Genomic DNA, 16162 nt, shown 5'->3' on the forward strand with positions numbered 1-16162 from the left:
CTTTAAATTTCTTGTACAGAGTGTGTGGCATTACTTCGTATTCCTACCCTCACCCAGTTTCCCCTGGCAGTTACTTCTCTTTTGTAACTCAGTGTCCACGGTATTTCTTACCGTGTCCAACTTTCTTCGGTGTAGGTGTGCTTTCCCTGGCAGCTGCAGGATCTCTCTCTGTGACTGCCTATCTGCAGGCCTTGTGTTAGGGATCTTTCCAGGATCTGGTCCTCAGAGAGTTCCCCACCTTTGAGTGTGCCTGTGTGTTTCTTTTTATTTCATTATTTTTTCTCTATCGTCATGGATTAGGCTAGACCTAATTTAAAGCAGGAAATGAAATAGGCATTTTAGGACACCAGGAGGAGGACTTTTCTGCTATTTCTTTATCTTCTATTTAAAACAATGTTAAGCAACATTTAGATGATACTCATACCAGTTTAATTTTTTGTGGCTTTTTTTTTTTTGAGCAGTTTTGGGACGATAGGCAGTTTTGCCTGCAGTCAATAGACAAGCGGTGGTAACTCACTACACAAAGAAAAGTTGTTTGTCCACTTTTATTACTTCCCTTGGGCAGGACACTTAGTATTCTTTAAGAGTAAGAGAAAAACAACAAGCCAGCATAAGGTCTGGATGGAGGTTTTTCAGAGGCACGTTGCAACAATATGCTACCTTCTTTTCAGAGAAGGATGCACACAGATAATCCTGAAAAACAGTAGATACAAGTTACAGTTTATGGAAGCACAGCTGGAGATGATCAAAGCAGAGGCCTTGGGAAGAAAAACAGATCACATGGAGGTCAGCTGAAGCAAACTGAAGGATGGCTGGGAAGAAAGGAGCTAACCTGGGGGATGAGAGAGGTGGGGATGGAGGGGCGTGGCCATTGGGGAGCTGGGCTCAGCAGATACAAGGTCATACCATCTAAATAGGAGCCAGTAGAGGGATTCTCGAAAAGTAGGCAATGACCCGATGAAAACAATGCCCTTTATTGTATTTCACCTTTAAGTTGCATGCACTGAGTTGGAAATATTTCTTTTAAAATGTGAAAGTTCTATCGTTTCAAAAGCTTTTTAAAGTAAGAAACAGTGTCGAACTCTGAGATTATTCTTGATGTCTCTTGAGTTGTTAGTTTTTTGTCTGTGGTTGAATTGTGTGAAACTTGGGAGTTTGTGCTTATCGATAGAGAATCGAATTGTTTTTTTTTCTTTTGCCTTTAGGCCAGGCTGTGATATCACAGTTACCTCTGCTTTGGAATCATTCAGGAGCATTACCTGTTACATAAAAAGAAATCACCTGGGCCTACAATGCTTCTACTTTTGTAATTAAAAATTGCCTTGTAAATATGCTTCTTCCTGTAGACTTCTGTGAATGTCGCATTGCCGCGTAGTATGATGTCAAGAAATCATTTGGAGGCATCTACTTATAAAATGACAGAGCCATTTAATTTTGAGAAAAATGAAAACAAGCTTCCACCATGTGATTCTTTAAGAAGTCCTGGAGGACATGCTAACCACCCTAACTTCCGGTTGAAAAGCCCAGAGAATGGAAATAAAAAGAACAATTTTTTGCTTTGTGAGCAAACCAAACAGTATTTGGCTAGTCAGGAAGACAATTCAGTGTCTTCAAACTCTAATAGCCTCAGCAGAGAGGTGACTGGATCCAAAGGAGACAGGAAAACGTTGCCAACAGGTAAGTGGAAACTACAGGTTTAATACTTCTTGATTCTGGTGGTTTCTTTGGCTTATCACAAGTATGTAATTACACACCCATGGGCTATTAACAGAATAACGAAATGGCCACCTTGTAGTATTTGCATTTAAATATTAATCTAGAAGGAAAAACCAGGTGCCAAGTAGCTGCCTTTGACTAGATTCATCACAAAAAGGATTCCTGAGGAGAGAATGTCTATCTCCAGAGGAGCCCCTCCCACCCCCACAATTGAAGGACTAGGAGTATAGAAAGGAAATACTGTACTCTGGCTTTTTATGAGAACTCTACAGATTGACCATATTTAAAAAATACTATGCAAATTGTATGCATACAAAAGCTCACAAAAATGTAGCTAATACATTAAATTGTTTCATGAGGTGGTGTTTTTTTTTTGTTTGTTTTTGGTTTTTTTTCCCCCTTTAGTCCTCAGTCCTAAAAACCTGGTTTTTAAGGAGGCTGGGCCCTGGATGAATGTGTATCAGATACGATCTTTTAATGTTATGGTGATGTAGTTCTGGCACGGGGTTTCCCAAGAGGTCAAAACTATTTTCTGAATCTCAAAAATCATTTGCTGCCTTTGTTGTGCCAACTTCACGCTGGTGCAAAAGCAAAAATGAGTAAACCCGTGGTGCTTGTTAGCTCCATGTAGGGACACCAGCCTGGGTTAGTGCTCACTGAGTTTTTCATCGGTATGCACTTGTAGTTAAGACAGACAAAGGTGGAAATGCCAGTTTTACTAAAGTACGTCCTTGACAAAGCAGTAAGAGTTATTACAAAATCTTGAACCTTGGGTACAGGTATTTGTAGTAACAAAATGGGAATTATCCCCAGCTTCTGCTTCATAACGAAGTATGAAGAGCGTGTGTGTCATTGAGTTCTGAGCTGTATGGAAACTTTTTTCTTTGAACATCATTTCTACTGGAAAAGAATGACAAACTCTGGTTATTCAGATCTAGAGATCTGGCAGTCTCAAAAATGAACAAAGGGAGCCTGTCGCCTCAAGGAATACACCTGACAGTATTTTGTTGCTAATGATAAAATTCGAGCTTTTAAGCAAAAATGAGAATTTCAGGAAGCTTGTATCTGCCACTCTGTGTGACAACTTCTTAATACTTAAAGACTGTCCTCGTGAGATGCAGAGGGATGTTAACTAACACACGTGAAGTTTTCACTATTGTAAAATGAAATCGTCCACATTTGGAAGATCTGCGTAACTCAGAGTTTCTCAGTCTTTTCCAAATGACCAGCGTGTGATGTTGCGAAGTCACGTATAGGTTAAACATGTATGAATGAATGTGCATTCATGAATCAAAGTGCAAACGTATAAATCCACTCAAGGTGCAAGATGAATCCGTCGATTTCGGTGTCACATTATGAAAAAGTTTTAGATTCCACCTTGCAGCTACTCCTTAAACTACCTACCCCTTGAGTTTTGCCATGATATTAAAGGAAAATATCCATAATTATCTGAGAAGGCCGTTAAATACTTCTCCTTTTTGTAACCATGTGTCTGTGAGAGGCCAGGTTTTCTTTATATGCTTCAATCAAAGCAACATATCACAGTGGATTGCAAAAGCAGATGTGAGTCTATCATTAAACCAAACATTAAAGATGGGTGCAAAAATGTAAAACAGTGCTACCCATAATTTTTTTTTTGCTTTAGAAAATGTATTTGCTTTAAAAATAAAAACAACCATGTCTACATGTAATAATTTATGTTTAAATGTTTTTAATTTTAAAAGTTTAAAATTTCTAATTTTAATTTCTTTTTTTTAACATTTTTTTAAATTAGGTAAGCTTTAATTTTAAATTAAGTAAGCCCCAGTGTGGGGCTTCAGCTCACAACCCTGAGATCAAGAGTCACATGCTTTATTGGTTGAACCAGCCAGGCGCCCCTTAATTTCTAGTATTAGTGAATATTGACAGACATGAGCCATATAAACAAAATCTCTTTGAGGTTCTCAGTAATTTCTAAGTGTGTAAATGAGTCTGGTGTTCAAAAATGTCTGAGAACTGCTGCCTTAGTGAATTGAGAAAAGTTCACAGTAAGAAGATTGGTATTTAAGGAAGTTTCAGGCAAATCCTTTATCATTAGGAGAAAGTAGGATTGTTTAGTGTACCTTTAAGGCTATTATGGTATAATTTTATTTGAATATCTAATTATGGTATTGTACGTTTCTAGGAACAAAGTAATATTTGGCTTTTATGTTTTCCCTCTCTAGGAAACTCAGTGTCACCATTAAATGTTGCAAACAATTCACCACCCAAAGAAGTAAGTAGTAGGGTGATGTGTCAGGACTTTTTTTTTTTTTTTCTGTTTTGTGTTTTTGTTTGGGTAAAAGATTCTAAACATACTTTGTATTGTGTTAATGAAGAATTATTCAGTTTTCAGGTATTAGTCAAGGTTGAGCTTCCATTTCTTTAACCTAGTACCTGTTTTTGTTTTAATTATAATTTTTTAAATGTTTATTTATTTTTGAGAGAGAGAGAGACAGGGTACAAGCAGGGGAGGAGCCGAGAGAAAGGGAGACACAGAATCCAAAGCAGGCTCCAGGCTCTGAGCTGTCAGCACAGAGCCCGACACGGAGCTCTAACTCAACAAACAGTGAGATCATCACCCAAGCCAAAGTCGGACGCTCAACCGACTGAGCCACCCAGGCGCCCCTAACCTAGTACCTTTTAAAAACAATTCTTTCTTTTTAGGTAATTGTAGATTACCATGCAGTTGTAAATGCAACTCAGCAGTTGACGTGCAGAAATAATACAGATCCTGTGTAGCTGTTTCCCCGTTTTTCCCTGTGGTAACTTGCTAACTTGCTGCAGAACTTTGTATAATATGACAACCAGGAGATTGACAGTGATAGAGTCAGGATACAGAACATTTCCATCATTCCCTTGCATGCTTTTTTTATGGTCCTATCCATTTCGCTCTTGCCCTTACCATTTCCTTAATCCACGGAAGCCACTAAATCTAATCCACATCCACAGTTTTGTCATTTCAAGGATGTTGTATAAATGGAGTCCTACAGTATGTAACCTCTTGGGATTGGGTATTTTCACTCAGCATAATTCTCTGGAGATTCATCTAGGCTGTTGTATCCATAATTCTGTTTTTATTGCTGAGTAGTAGTCCATGGTTTAACATTCACATGTTGAAGTACATCTGTATTGTTTCCAGTTTTTGACTCTTCCAGCTAAAACTGTTCTAAATATTCACATGCAAGGTTTATGTGAACATAAGCTTTTTGTTTTTGTTTATTTTTGCTCTGGGACAAAGGCCCAGGAGTATAATTTCTGGATCATACAGTATCACATATTTAAGAAACTACTAAAGTGTTTTCTAGCATAGCTATACCATTGTATGTTTGCACTGAGAAAATCTGCATCCAGCATCACCACCAGAATTTGGCGGTGGTTGTATTTTTATCGCCCCCATTCTCATAGGTATGTGGTGATATTTCATCGTGATTTTGTGCTCCCCCTAATGGCTAATGATAAACACCTTTTCACGTATGTATTTGCCATGTGTATATCCTTTTTGGCTAAATGTTTATTCATACCTTTTGTTCATTTTCTAATACGGATTGTTTATTTTTTTAACTGCTGAGTTTTGAAAGATCTTTATATATCCCAGATTCTAGTCTTTTGTCATACTTGTGATTCACAGATGTTCTCTCCCAGTCTGTAGCTTGTCTTTTCATTCTCTTACTAGGGTGTTTAGCAGAGCAAAAGTTTTTAATTTTAATGATGTCCTGATCTATTTTTCCTTTTATGGATTATGCTTTTGGTGTCCAGTCTAGAAACTCTTGCTACTTGGGCTTCAGGAAAAAAAAAATTTTTTTTCCCAAAAAGTTTTATAGTTTTACATTTAGATTTGTGGTCCATTTTGAGTTAAAGTTGTGAGACTTAGGTCAAGGTTGATTTTTTTTTTTTTAATGTCTAATTTCTCTAGCCCTATTTGTTAAAAATGATGTATTTCCTCCACTGAATTGCTTTTGTACTTTTATCAAAAGTTAATTGGGCATATTTGTGTGGGTCTATTCTGGATTTTCTCTTGTTTTCCATTGACCTATCTATATATTGCTCCCACAATACCATACAGTACTGGAGCTATGTAGTAAGTCTTGAAGTTGGGTACTGTGATTCCTCCCACTTTTTTTTTTTTTAATGTTTATTTATTTTGAGAGAGATCGACAGAGCACGAGCGGGGGAGGCGCAGAGAGAGGAGGAAACAGAATCTGAAACAGGCTCCAGGCTCTGAGCTGTCTGCATAGACACTTAACCGACTGAGCCACTTAGGCGTCCCCCCGCCCCACGCTTTTTTTTTCATGATTGTTTTAGCTTGTGTGTAGCTCATATGCTTTCCAATATACATTCTAGGATAATCTTGTCCATATCTGCAAAAAGTCTTGCTGAGATTTTGATAGGAATTGTATTAAACATGTATATCAATTTAAGGATTATGGGTATCTGTGTTGTGTTGAATCTTCCAGTCCATGAATATAATCTCTCTCTTCATTTTTACTTAGATCTTTGATATCTTTCATTTCGTAGCTTTCAGCTTATAAGTTCTGTGCACATGTTATTATATTTACACCTAGGTGGTTTTTTTTAGTGATTGTAAATGCTATTATATTTTTTATTTCCATGTGTTGTCATGTTCGTGGCTAATATATATAAATATGGTTTTGCATGTTTATCTTGTATCCTGTGACTTTGCTGAAGTCACTTTAGGGATTTTTTTTTTTTAGACATACTTTGGTATTTTCTATATAGGCAATTTTATCTTCTGCAAAGAGGAACAGTTTTATTTCTTTTCAATATATGTGCTTTATATTTCCTTTTTTTTTTTTTTTTTTGCTTTATTGCACTGGCTGGAACTTCTAACCCTGTGTTGAATAAGAGTGGGGACAATGGATATCTTGCTTTATTTCCAAACTCAGTGGGAAAGCATTGAGTCTTTCACTATTAAGTGTAATGTTAGCTGTAGGCTTTTTGTAGATGAGCCTTATCAAGTTGGTGAAATTTTCTATTTCTACTTTTTTGATGGTTTTTATTGTGAATCAGTGTTGAGTTTTTATTTTTTTTTAATGTTTATTTGTGAGACAGACAGACAGACATAGAGGATCCAAAGCAGGGCTTCGGAGGGAGACAGAGGATCTTATGTAGGCCCGAACTCAGGAGCCAGGAGATCATGACCTGAGCCAAAGTTGGACACTTAACTGACTGAGCCACCCAGGTGCCCTGGTGTGGAGTTTTTCTAAATGCTTTTTCTTCATTCATTGATAATTGATCCTTTAGACTGTTAATTTGGTGGCTTTCGTTGATGTTTTAAAATATTCTTTGGGGCACCTGGGTGACTCAGTTAAACATCTGGCTCTTGATTTTGGCTCAGGTCACGATCTCATGATGGGTCATGATGTGGGTCATGAGATTGAGCCCCGTGTTGGGCTGGGCACTGGGCATGGATCCTGCTTAAGACTGTGTCTCTCCCCCTCTGCCACTCCTCTGCGTGTGTGTGTGTGCTTGCGTGCTGTCTGTCTTCCTCTCAAAAAAAGAAATAAACGTAACCAGCCTTACATCTCTGGAATGAACTCCACTTTGTCATGGTGTATAATTATTTGTATATATTGCTGAATTACATCTGGTATCATTTTGAGAAGAATTTTTACATCTGTTTTTATGAGCAATGTTTGTAATTTTCTCTTTTTTACTGTCTTTGTATGGTTGGGGAGCAAAGGGAATATTAACTTTCTGAAAAAGAGGTTGTATAGGACTGGTGTTAATTTTTTAAACATTTGGTAGTATTTGCCAGTGAAAACCAGATAAGTATGAAGATTTACTTTTTAGGAGTTTTAAAATTATTTCAATTTATTTAATATTTGTAAGACTATTCAAATTATGTCCTATTGTGGTGATTTGTGATTTGCGAGGAATTGGTCCATTTTGTCTACATCATGAGATATATATGTGTAGAGTTCAAAGTATTTCACTATCATATTTGTCTTCATGGTCTATAGTAAGATACACATTGTTTCATTCCTGGTACTGATCATTTCTGTCTTGTTTAGTTTTCAAACAGTCTTGCGAGATCAATTTTATTGATCTTTTCAAAGAACCAGGTTTAGTTTCATTGATTTTTCTCCCAAGTTTTTATTTTTAATTTCATTGGTTTCTGTTTTTGTCTGTATTGTTTCCTTCTGTTTGCTTTGAGCATTATTTTTCTTAGTTTTTAGGTTCTTAAGATGGGAATTTAGATTATTGATTTAAGACTTTTCCTCTTTTCTAACGTGTGAACTTAGTGCTATAAATTTCCCTCTTGGCAATGCTTTAACTGTGTCCTACAAATTTTGATTTGTCATATTTTTTTTTCAGCATTTTTTATTTCCTTTGAGACTTCCTCTTTGACTGAGTTCTTTAGAAGTGTATTGTTTAATTTTCAAATATTGGCAGATTATTTGTTACTGCTACTTCAAATTTGAGCCCACTTTGGTTGAAAACCATCCTCTGTATGTCTTAAAATCTTTTAAGTTTGTTTTATGGCCCAGTATATGGTCTTAGTATACGTTCTGTTAGCATTTGAAAACAATGTCCATTCTGCTGTGGTTGGGCAGAATGATCTATAAATGTATAACAGAATCTGTTGGTTCTTGGTGATCTTGAGTTCTTCTGTTTCTTACTGATCTTCTGTCTAGTTCTATTCCTTGTTGAGGGAGGGATGTTAAAGTTATGATGATCTGTTTTCAGTTTAGTTTTGCTTCACAAATGCTTCTATTCTAGAAGTCTGTTGTACTTACTGTATTTTTGTTTAATATGTTCTTCCTCCTCTTTTGTTCCAGCATTCTTTCCTTTATCATTTCCTTTATGTTTAGAGAACTTCCTTTAGCCAGCCATTCTTATAGGATAGGTCTGCTGGTGACAAATTCTTAGTTCTCTTTCACTCAAGAATGTCTTGATTTCTTCTTTTATGCAGGATATTTTTCCTAGATAAGTTTCTCAGCTAATGGTTCTTTTCTTTCAGCACTTGAGAAATGTGCTATTTCCTTCTGTTCTCCTGGTATCTGATGAGAAATCTATTCTCATCTGAATTATTTTTTCCCCATAGGTAAGATGTGCTTTCCCTCTCTCTGCTAAGCTTTTTTGTCTTTAGGTTGAAGAATTTGACTAAGATGTGTCTTTGTGTGGATTTTTTTGATTTGGCTTGGAATTTGCTCACCCTCTTGATTTTGTTGATTTTTATCTTTTGCCAAATTATGTGACTTTGGGGCATTTTTTTTATTTGAGAACTTCTTCAGTTCTAATTGTTTATTTTTGAGAGAGAGTTGGGGGGGGGGCAGGCAGAGAGAGAGGGAGACAGAATCTGAAGCAGGTTCCAGGCTGTGAGCTGTCAGCACAGAGCCAGACCTGGGGCTCAAACCCACAAACTGTGATCATGACCTGAGCTGAAGTCAGATGCTTAACTGACTGAGCCACCCAGGCATCCCAGGACTTCTTCAGTTCTGCCTTCTTTCTCCTTCTGTGACTGTGAAGACATGAATGTTAAATATTTTGTCATAGTTCCGTAGGTCTTTGAGACTCTGTTAATTTAGTTATTTTTTCCACTAGGTTTTTCCTCTGATGTTCAGATTAGGCATTTTCTATTGTTCAGTCTTCAAGTTTACGGATTCTTTCCTCTGTCCCCTCCATTCTGCTAATTGCATTTAAAATATTTCTTCTTTTACTCTTCATTTGTAGAACTTCCATTTGGTTCTTCTTTATATTTTCCATTTCTTTGCTGAGACTCTTTTCATTTGTTTCAGGTGTGCTCATAATTGCTTATTACTTATGACTGCTATAAAATCTTTGTCAAATAGGGGTGCCTGGGTGGTTCAGTTGGTTAAGCATCTAACTTCGGCTCAGGTCATGATCTCATAGTTTGTGAGTTTGAGCCCAGCATCGGGCTGTGTGCTGACAGCTCGGAGCCTGGAGCCTGCTTGGGATTCTGTGTCTCCCTCTCTCTGTGCCCCTCGCCTGCTGACAGTCTGTCTCTCTCTGTCTCTCAGTAATAACTAAACGTTAAAAAAAATAAAAAAATCTTTGTCAAATAGACGTCTCTGTCATCTTGATGTTGACATCTTTTTTTTTTTTTCCCATTCAGTTGTGATTTTCCTGTTTTTTAGTATGGCAAGGTATTTTCTATTGAACCTGGCACATTGGGGCGTTATGTTAATGAAATGCCATATCTTATTTAAACTTTGTTTTAGCTGGCTTCCTCTGACACAGAGGAAGGTGGGTGCTGCCAGGTGAGAGTAGATGTCCAGGTTCCCTACTCAACCTCTGACACTCAAGGGGATGCTCTTCTTTACTTCTGGGTGAGGGTGGGAGTTCCTGACTCCTCGTGGGCCTCATGGGATACCTCCTCCATGGCTGGGAGTGATGAGTGCCTCTTGACTGACGTGGAAGTCAGGTAGAGTGGAGAGAGAGTAAGCGGGCCAGGGTGGGGAGTTGGAGGCGGTGGGAGAGTTTGGAGACCCTCGTCACTCTTGAGTGGTGGTGAGAAGTCCTCATTGTCCACAAGGCCTTCTCTTCCACTTCCCCAATAATGGTGGTGAGGGGGAGAACTCGTACCTGCCGGGTGGAAGTCCAGGTTCCCCATGTGGTCTTCATGGGGAGACCCCAGGGATGAAGTGCCAGCTCCCTACCCTAGAACAGGGCCACAGCTTTTTTCCGTGGTGTTTGTTTAGGGTAGAGCAGTTATTGATGAACGTTTTCTGTATTGCCGTGCTGCCTGTTTCCTGGTCATTTGGTTAAAGAGAGCAGACTTTTTGTTGGGGCTTTTATTGTTTGTACCATTTGGCGTTTCTGGGTTGCTGGCTTCTCCAGCACCCTGTCTGGGGTGTATGAGAGAAAAGGAAAACTCAAGAAACTCGTTGCCTTGTTCTCTGGGTCCCAAGTTTCCTAGCCTGTCTGCTGCTTTCTGTCAAAGTCAGCTTATGTTTATTTACATAAACGTCCAGGGTTTTTTAGTTGGGCTTAATGGGAGGAATAGGGAAAAGTACATCTACCTTACTTTCTCAGAAGACGAAATCCCAAATACAGTATTAAAAAAAAAAGTACTACCAAGTTTTAATATTGCTATTCTCTTCTCTTAATAGAAGCCTAGCAATAATGTGCCTCCTGCAAAGTCAAAAAAAATGCACAAGTTGGTTGGGAATTCCTTGTCCATAAATAATTCAGCACTCTTCAGATCCTTAGGACCTCCTTTTCGATCAACAACTTGCCATCGATGTGGCCTGTTTGGTAAGCATATTTCCCTCTGGTGTCTGGATTATTTTTTCACACATTTGAAAACAATATATATTATTTTAGAGAGAGAGCAGGAGCAAGGGAGAGGGGTGGGGAGTGGGAGAAAGAGAGACAGAAAGAGGATGAATGAATCTTAAGCAGGCTCCACGCTAAGCACATTGCCTGGTGTGGGGCTCAATGTCATGTGCTCTAGATCTAAACTGATCACTTCATGACCTGGGCCGAAATCAAGAGTTGGATGCTCAACCGACTGAGCCACCTAGGTGCCCCTGAAAAATATTTTTATTATGGAAAGTTTAAAATTTATTAAATGTAAACAGTAGTGTGTGTGTGTGTGTGTGTGTGTGTGTGTGTACGTACGTACCGTATACGCATCTCACCTTCGGCAGCTACCAACATCTTAAAGTTCTTGTTTGTCCGTACCTTTGCACTCTTGACGCTTCTTCACCTGTTATTTTCTGTAGTTTTGTTTGTGATAATATTGACATGCAGAGACTCAGACCCTATCAAGATACAGAATATTTCTGTCTTCTTAGAACGTTCCCTCATCATCCCTTCCAGTCTCTGTACTGCTAGAGGCAACCACAGTTGTTCTTGCACCATAAAGTAGTTTTCCAGCTTGTGAATTTCGTATAAATGGAATCTTACAGTATTGACTCCTCTGTGTAAAGCTTTTTTTTCATTTAGAATAATATTTTTCAGATTAATCTATGTTCTTTGTAATTTTTGTTAAGTAGTATTTGTATGATTATATCACTGGATTGCTTGTGTTTACCTTTGGCTGTTATGAATAGAACGGTCTACATATTTTTGCACAAGTCCTTGTGTAAGCATAGGTTTTCATCTCTCTTGGGTACATACCTAGGAGTACAACTGCTAAGTCAAAGGGTAGGTATATGTTGAACTTTAGAGGAAACAGCCAAACCATTTTCCAAAGTAGGTGTTTCATTTTATGTTCCTAGTGGTACTGAATTCTGGTTGCTCCACATCTTTGTTATTTGGTGTTGTCAGTCTTTTCAATATTGGCCCTTTTCCTGGGTGTATAGAGGTATCTCATTGTGGTTTTACCTTGCATTTCCCCCGTGATCAGTGAGCAGTATTTCATGTGCTTACTGGCTATTTGCATAGTTAGCTCCTTTGTGTTTTTTTCTATCTCTTTTAGAGAAGAGGCATTCGAAGTCAGCCAGGTTTTATTGTTGTTTTGTAATGTGCTTTGTCTTGGTTTTTTAGATGACATATTTTTTTTCTGCCTGTATACTAATAGGATTTAAAAAATTTTTTTAAAGTTTATTTTGAGAGAATGAGCATGAATGGGGGAGGGGAAGAGAGGGGAAGAGAGAATGCCAAGCAGGCTCCGTGCCATCAGCACAGAGCCTGATGTGAGGCTTGAACTCATGAACCGTGAGATGATGACCCGAGCCAAAATCAAGAGTCAGATGCTTAACCGACTGCACCATCCAGGTGCCCCACTAATAGGATTTTTTAATACTTTATCTAAAAAACTTCCTGGGTTTTTCTGGGTGTGATTCTCTTGATTAGTTTTTGTTTTGTACTTTTTTAATGGCACAAGATAATAAGCCACATCAGTCTGTTTGCACAAGTATGTTCTTATGGCCACACATTTTCTGTTTCCTTTGATTGCTTTTTTAAAAACATGTATTCTAGGGGCAGCTGATTTCGGCTCGGGTCATGATCTTGCCGTCCGTGAGTTCGAGCCCCGCGTCGGGCTCTGTGCTGACAGCTCGGAGCCTGGAGCCTGTTTCGGATTCTGTGTCTCCCTCTCTCTGACCCTCCCCCGTTCATGCTCTGTCTCAAAAATAAATAAACGTTAAAAAAATAAAAAAAAAATGTATTCTGGGCTCTACTTTAGGAAGGTTAGTTATCTGCCTCTCATATTCATCTTTGCATTCCTATTTGCAATTTGAGAGGGATTTGAAAGTTTAATCTTAACACCTCATCATAAACAGCATAATCCTTTTCAAGTAATCTTTAAAAGAATTTTTAAAAAATAAAAGAGAGATAGAGTGCGAGTGGGGGACGGGCAAAGAGAAAGAGTCAGAAGCAGGCTCCAGGCTCCAGGCTCCGAGCTGTCAGCACAGAGCCCGACACAGGGCTCAAATTCATGAACTGGGAGATCATGACCTGAGCTGAGGTCGGACACCTAACCGGCTGAGCCACCCGGGGGCCCCTCAGGTGATCTTGATGTGATTAATAGAATGTGTTTGATATGTCTGGTCTTTGCAAATGTCTTGCTCCCAGCAACAAATACTTGGAATAAACACTGGCGATGTGGTTGTGGGGTGTGTTCTGTAGGGTCGCTGAGGTGCTCACAGTGTAAGCAGACGTACTACTGCTCCACAGCATGCCAGAGAAGGGACTGGTCAGCACACAGCATCGTGTGCAAACCCGTTCAGTACAAGTAAGCGCGATTTTCTTATTCATTAAAAGTAAGGTGGTTTTTTTTGTTTTGATAGTGTAACGATCAAATGAGGTAAGCAGGCAATAACTAGGTAGAAGTTACTTTTTATTGAAGTATAACATAAACATAAAAGCAAATCTGAAATGAACAGCTCTACAGACTTAGGACTGAGTTTTCATGAATATAATTTTATTAGATGGTACATATTCAGTTAGAACTTAAAGTGAGTTTGTGTTTGTAATGATGAAAGCTTTAGAATGCCTTACTTTTATGTAATCATGTATTCTTTCCTGAATTTTGATGAGGTAGAGCTCTCACAGTGTCTCTCGAATTGTGATTTTAAAATACAAAAATCCTACTGGCATGGTATTTACCAGTTTGCAAAGCAGTTTCCATCTATGACCTCATTGGATCCTCGAAACTGTTGAGGTTGTGTGAGGATTATCTCCATTTTGCAGATAGGGAAGCTGGGACTTGGGAGATCGTGGCTGTATATATCCCTTTTAATTAGGTGGCTTTGAAAGAGGCGGCAAGCCCACGTACAGGGTAAACCATTTCATAGCCAGCCTTGGACTGTTTTGCTTTGTTACTACTGTGATTCTCTCTGGAAGAAGCTGTTTTTCCCTTTATGGATTCTATTGATTGAGCATTTAACATCGTTGTGGCCCCTACTCTTAATTGGCTCTGTACTAGTAGTATTATAATCAGCTGCTTTATTTCAGTTTCTACAAACGTGAAGATAGTAAATCACCTTTTGAAACTAAGAACATGGAAGTGAAAAATGAGGTATGATAAACCCTTTGCCTTTAGAGTAAACTTTGAATGACTTTTACTGAATTAAGAGGACTAAGCTGAATAAAATACTTACCCCTTATTTCTACATTTCACCAGTGTTTATTTCTAAGTGATCTCCACTCACAGTGAGGCACCAAGGGGCTTGAACCCATGACCCTGAGATCAAGAGTCATGTGTTCTATTGGCTGAGCTTGCCAGGTGCCCTGCACCAGTGTTTATTTAAAAACAATTTCTTGTTGAATAAATCTGTACATCTTAACGATCAATTGGGTGACTGTTGGGGGTCTTTGAGCATTGTGTGTGCCTGGCTCTTTTCCCCAAAGGACTTGAGAAATGCTGTGTCTCAGTGTAACTTCATTGAACTCTTGAGAGAGCCCCTTCTCCTGTAGTCCCTGCAGGCACATGTTCTCTGGCTTTGTGTAACAGCATCCTAATACAGGGGTCTGTGACCAAAGGAGCATTTTTTCTGTAATACTACTCTTCCATTTAGATAACTCTATGGGCTAAATCATTCATAATCTGAAAAATACTAACAGTGTCCAGCTCATGTCAACAGATAATTTTTAGCCTTCTCTAGCTGGTCCTAGCTTCTACTTAAAAAAAAAAAAAAAAAAAAAAAAAGACTTCCTCAAATAATCATTGCTATAAAATGTTAGCAAGTACAGACTTAAAACGCTAAGCCCCTCTTTTTATTTCATAAACACAACATTATCATCACCATTGTGGCCTGATTCTTAGGTGATCCCAGTGCTTTGTACACTGCCTGTAGACAGTGGGTTTTATTGGCTCTTGAAGGTACACGCTATTTCTCTACTTTCTTGTTGAAGCCTAAGAGGCTATTTTTGCCTCAATTCCAGCAAGTAGTGGTCACAGTATCACTGAAACGTGTTTATGTAAATAACTCACTTTTTTTTTTTCTTGTTTTTTTTTGTTTGTTTGTTTGTTTGTTTTTTAACCCAGGGTCACTACCCTCTTGGACTTACTAAAGAAATAGCCACTTGTGCTGAGAAAATAATGTTTTCTGATTTGAGAAGTCTACAACTCAGGAAAACCATGGAGATAAAGGTATTTGTTTAATTTATATAGACAGACATCCAAAGAACTATAGCTTTTTGTTCCTTGTTTCCTATTTTCAGTTTGAGTTTATAAGATAGCTACAAAATATAACCGATGAAATTGGTAAGGATTGCAAAAACTGTAATTAATACCTTTTTAAAAACTTATTATAAAACTTTAAGAAATTCATATTTGCTTGTGTTCTCAGTGAGCTACTGCACCTTTTCTGTCTTTGAAAGGGTACAGTTACTGAATTCAAGCACCCGAGTGACTTTTATGTGCAGTTATATTCTTCAGAAGTTTTGGAATACATGAACCAACTTTCCGCGTGCTTAAAGGAAACCTACGCAAATGCGGTGCATGAAGAGGATTATATTCCTGTTAAGGGGGAAGTTTGTGTTGCCAAGTACACTGTTGACCAGGTAACCCGTGACGAAATGAATGATTTAAGATGATGTTTTAATTTACTTTGCTCATACAAACTCATCACCAGAGCTTTTAATAATGCATTTGATGGCTTGACAAGAGGCTCTGGTCACACTCCTCTTTCTCTTCCTCGGTCAGTATTGCGGGTGTGTCCGGTGACACACCTTCCTGCCCTTGCCCCCTCCAGCTCTGTTTACAGGCTCCTCAGTCGCCAGTTACAGACTGGCAGACTGTGAGTCCTGGATGGTGTTTATTTCTGCGGCGGAGGCATTAGTGTGTCTTAGTGTCTTGTGGGCTAGAATAACCCGGGAAGAGTTGTGCCTATTAAAGTCTCCTAAAAAGACAAATTTAGGGGTTTCTTAGCCAGATTCCTAGAAAATTAACCTACCAAGTGCCTCAGCAGACCAGTAGCCTTTCCTTTGTGTGTTCTGTAGATTGGCTGAGGGTTTTCAGGCGTAAGGTTTTGAAACGCTGTTCTGAAGC

At 38.5% G+C, this 16162-nt stretch overlaps 1 protein-coding gene across 6 annotated transcripts in view; it reads left to right on the top strand.

Annotated features, from left to right (window-relative positions):
• The window catches only part of TDRD1 (tudor domain containing 1), a 48691-nt gene that overhangs the window by 6396 nt on the left and 26133 nt on the right, over window positions 1-16162 (top strand). For 3 of the 6 annotated variants that reach the window (XM_027063141.2, XM_027063140.2, XM_053207210.1), the window contains exons 2-8: window positions 1347-1677; window positions 3921-3970; window positions 10833-10977; window positions 13297-13402; window positions 14125-14188; window positions 15158-15262; window positions 15493-15675. In XM_027063141.2, coding sequence (XP_026918942.2) covers window positions 1377-1677; window positions 3921-3970; window positions 10833-10977; window positions 13297-13402; window positions 14125-14188; window positions 15158-15262; window positions 15493-15675 — 954 coding nt within the window. In that variant the 5' untranslated portion in view covers window positions 1347-1376. Of the gene's footprint in view, window positions 1-606; window positions 787-1346; window positions 1678-3920; window positions 3971-10832; window positions 10978-13296; window positions 13403-14124; window positions 14189-15157; window positions 15263-15492; window positions 15676-16162 lie in introns of those variants that run through there. The other 3 variants (XM_053207208.1, XM_053207209.1, XM_053207211.1) reach the window with 2 other exon arrangements.

This window comes from Acinonyx jubatus, chromosome D2, assembly GCF_027475565.1.
Source record: "Acinonyx jubatus isolate Ajub_Pintada_27869175 chromosome D2, VMU_Ajub_asm_v1.0, whole genome shotgun sequence".
Lineage (NCBI taxonomy): Eukaryota > Metazoa > Chordata > Mammalia > Carnivora > Felidae > Acinonyx > Acinonyx jubatus.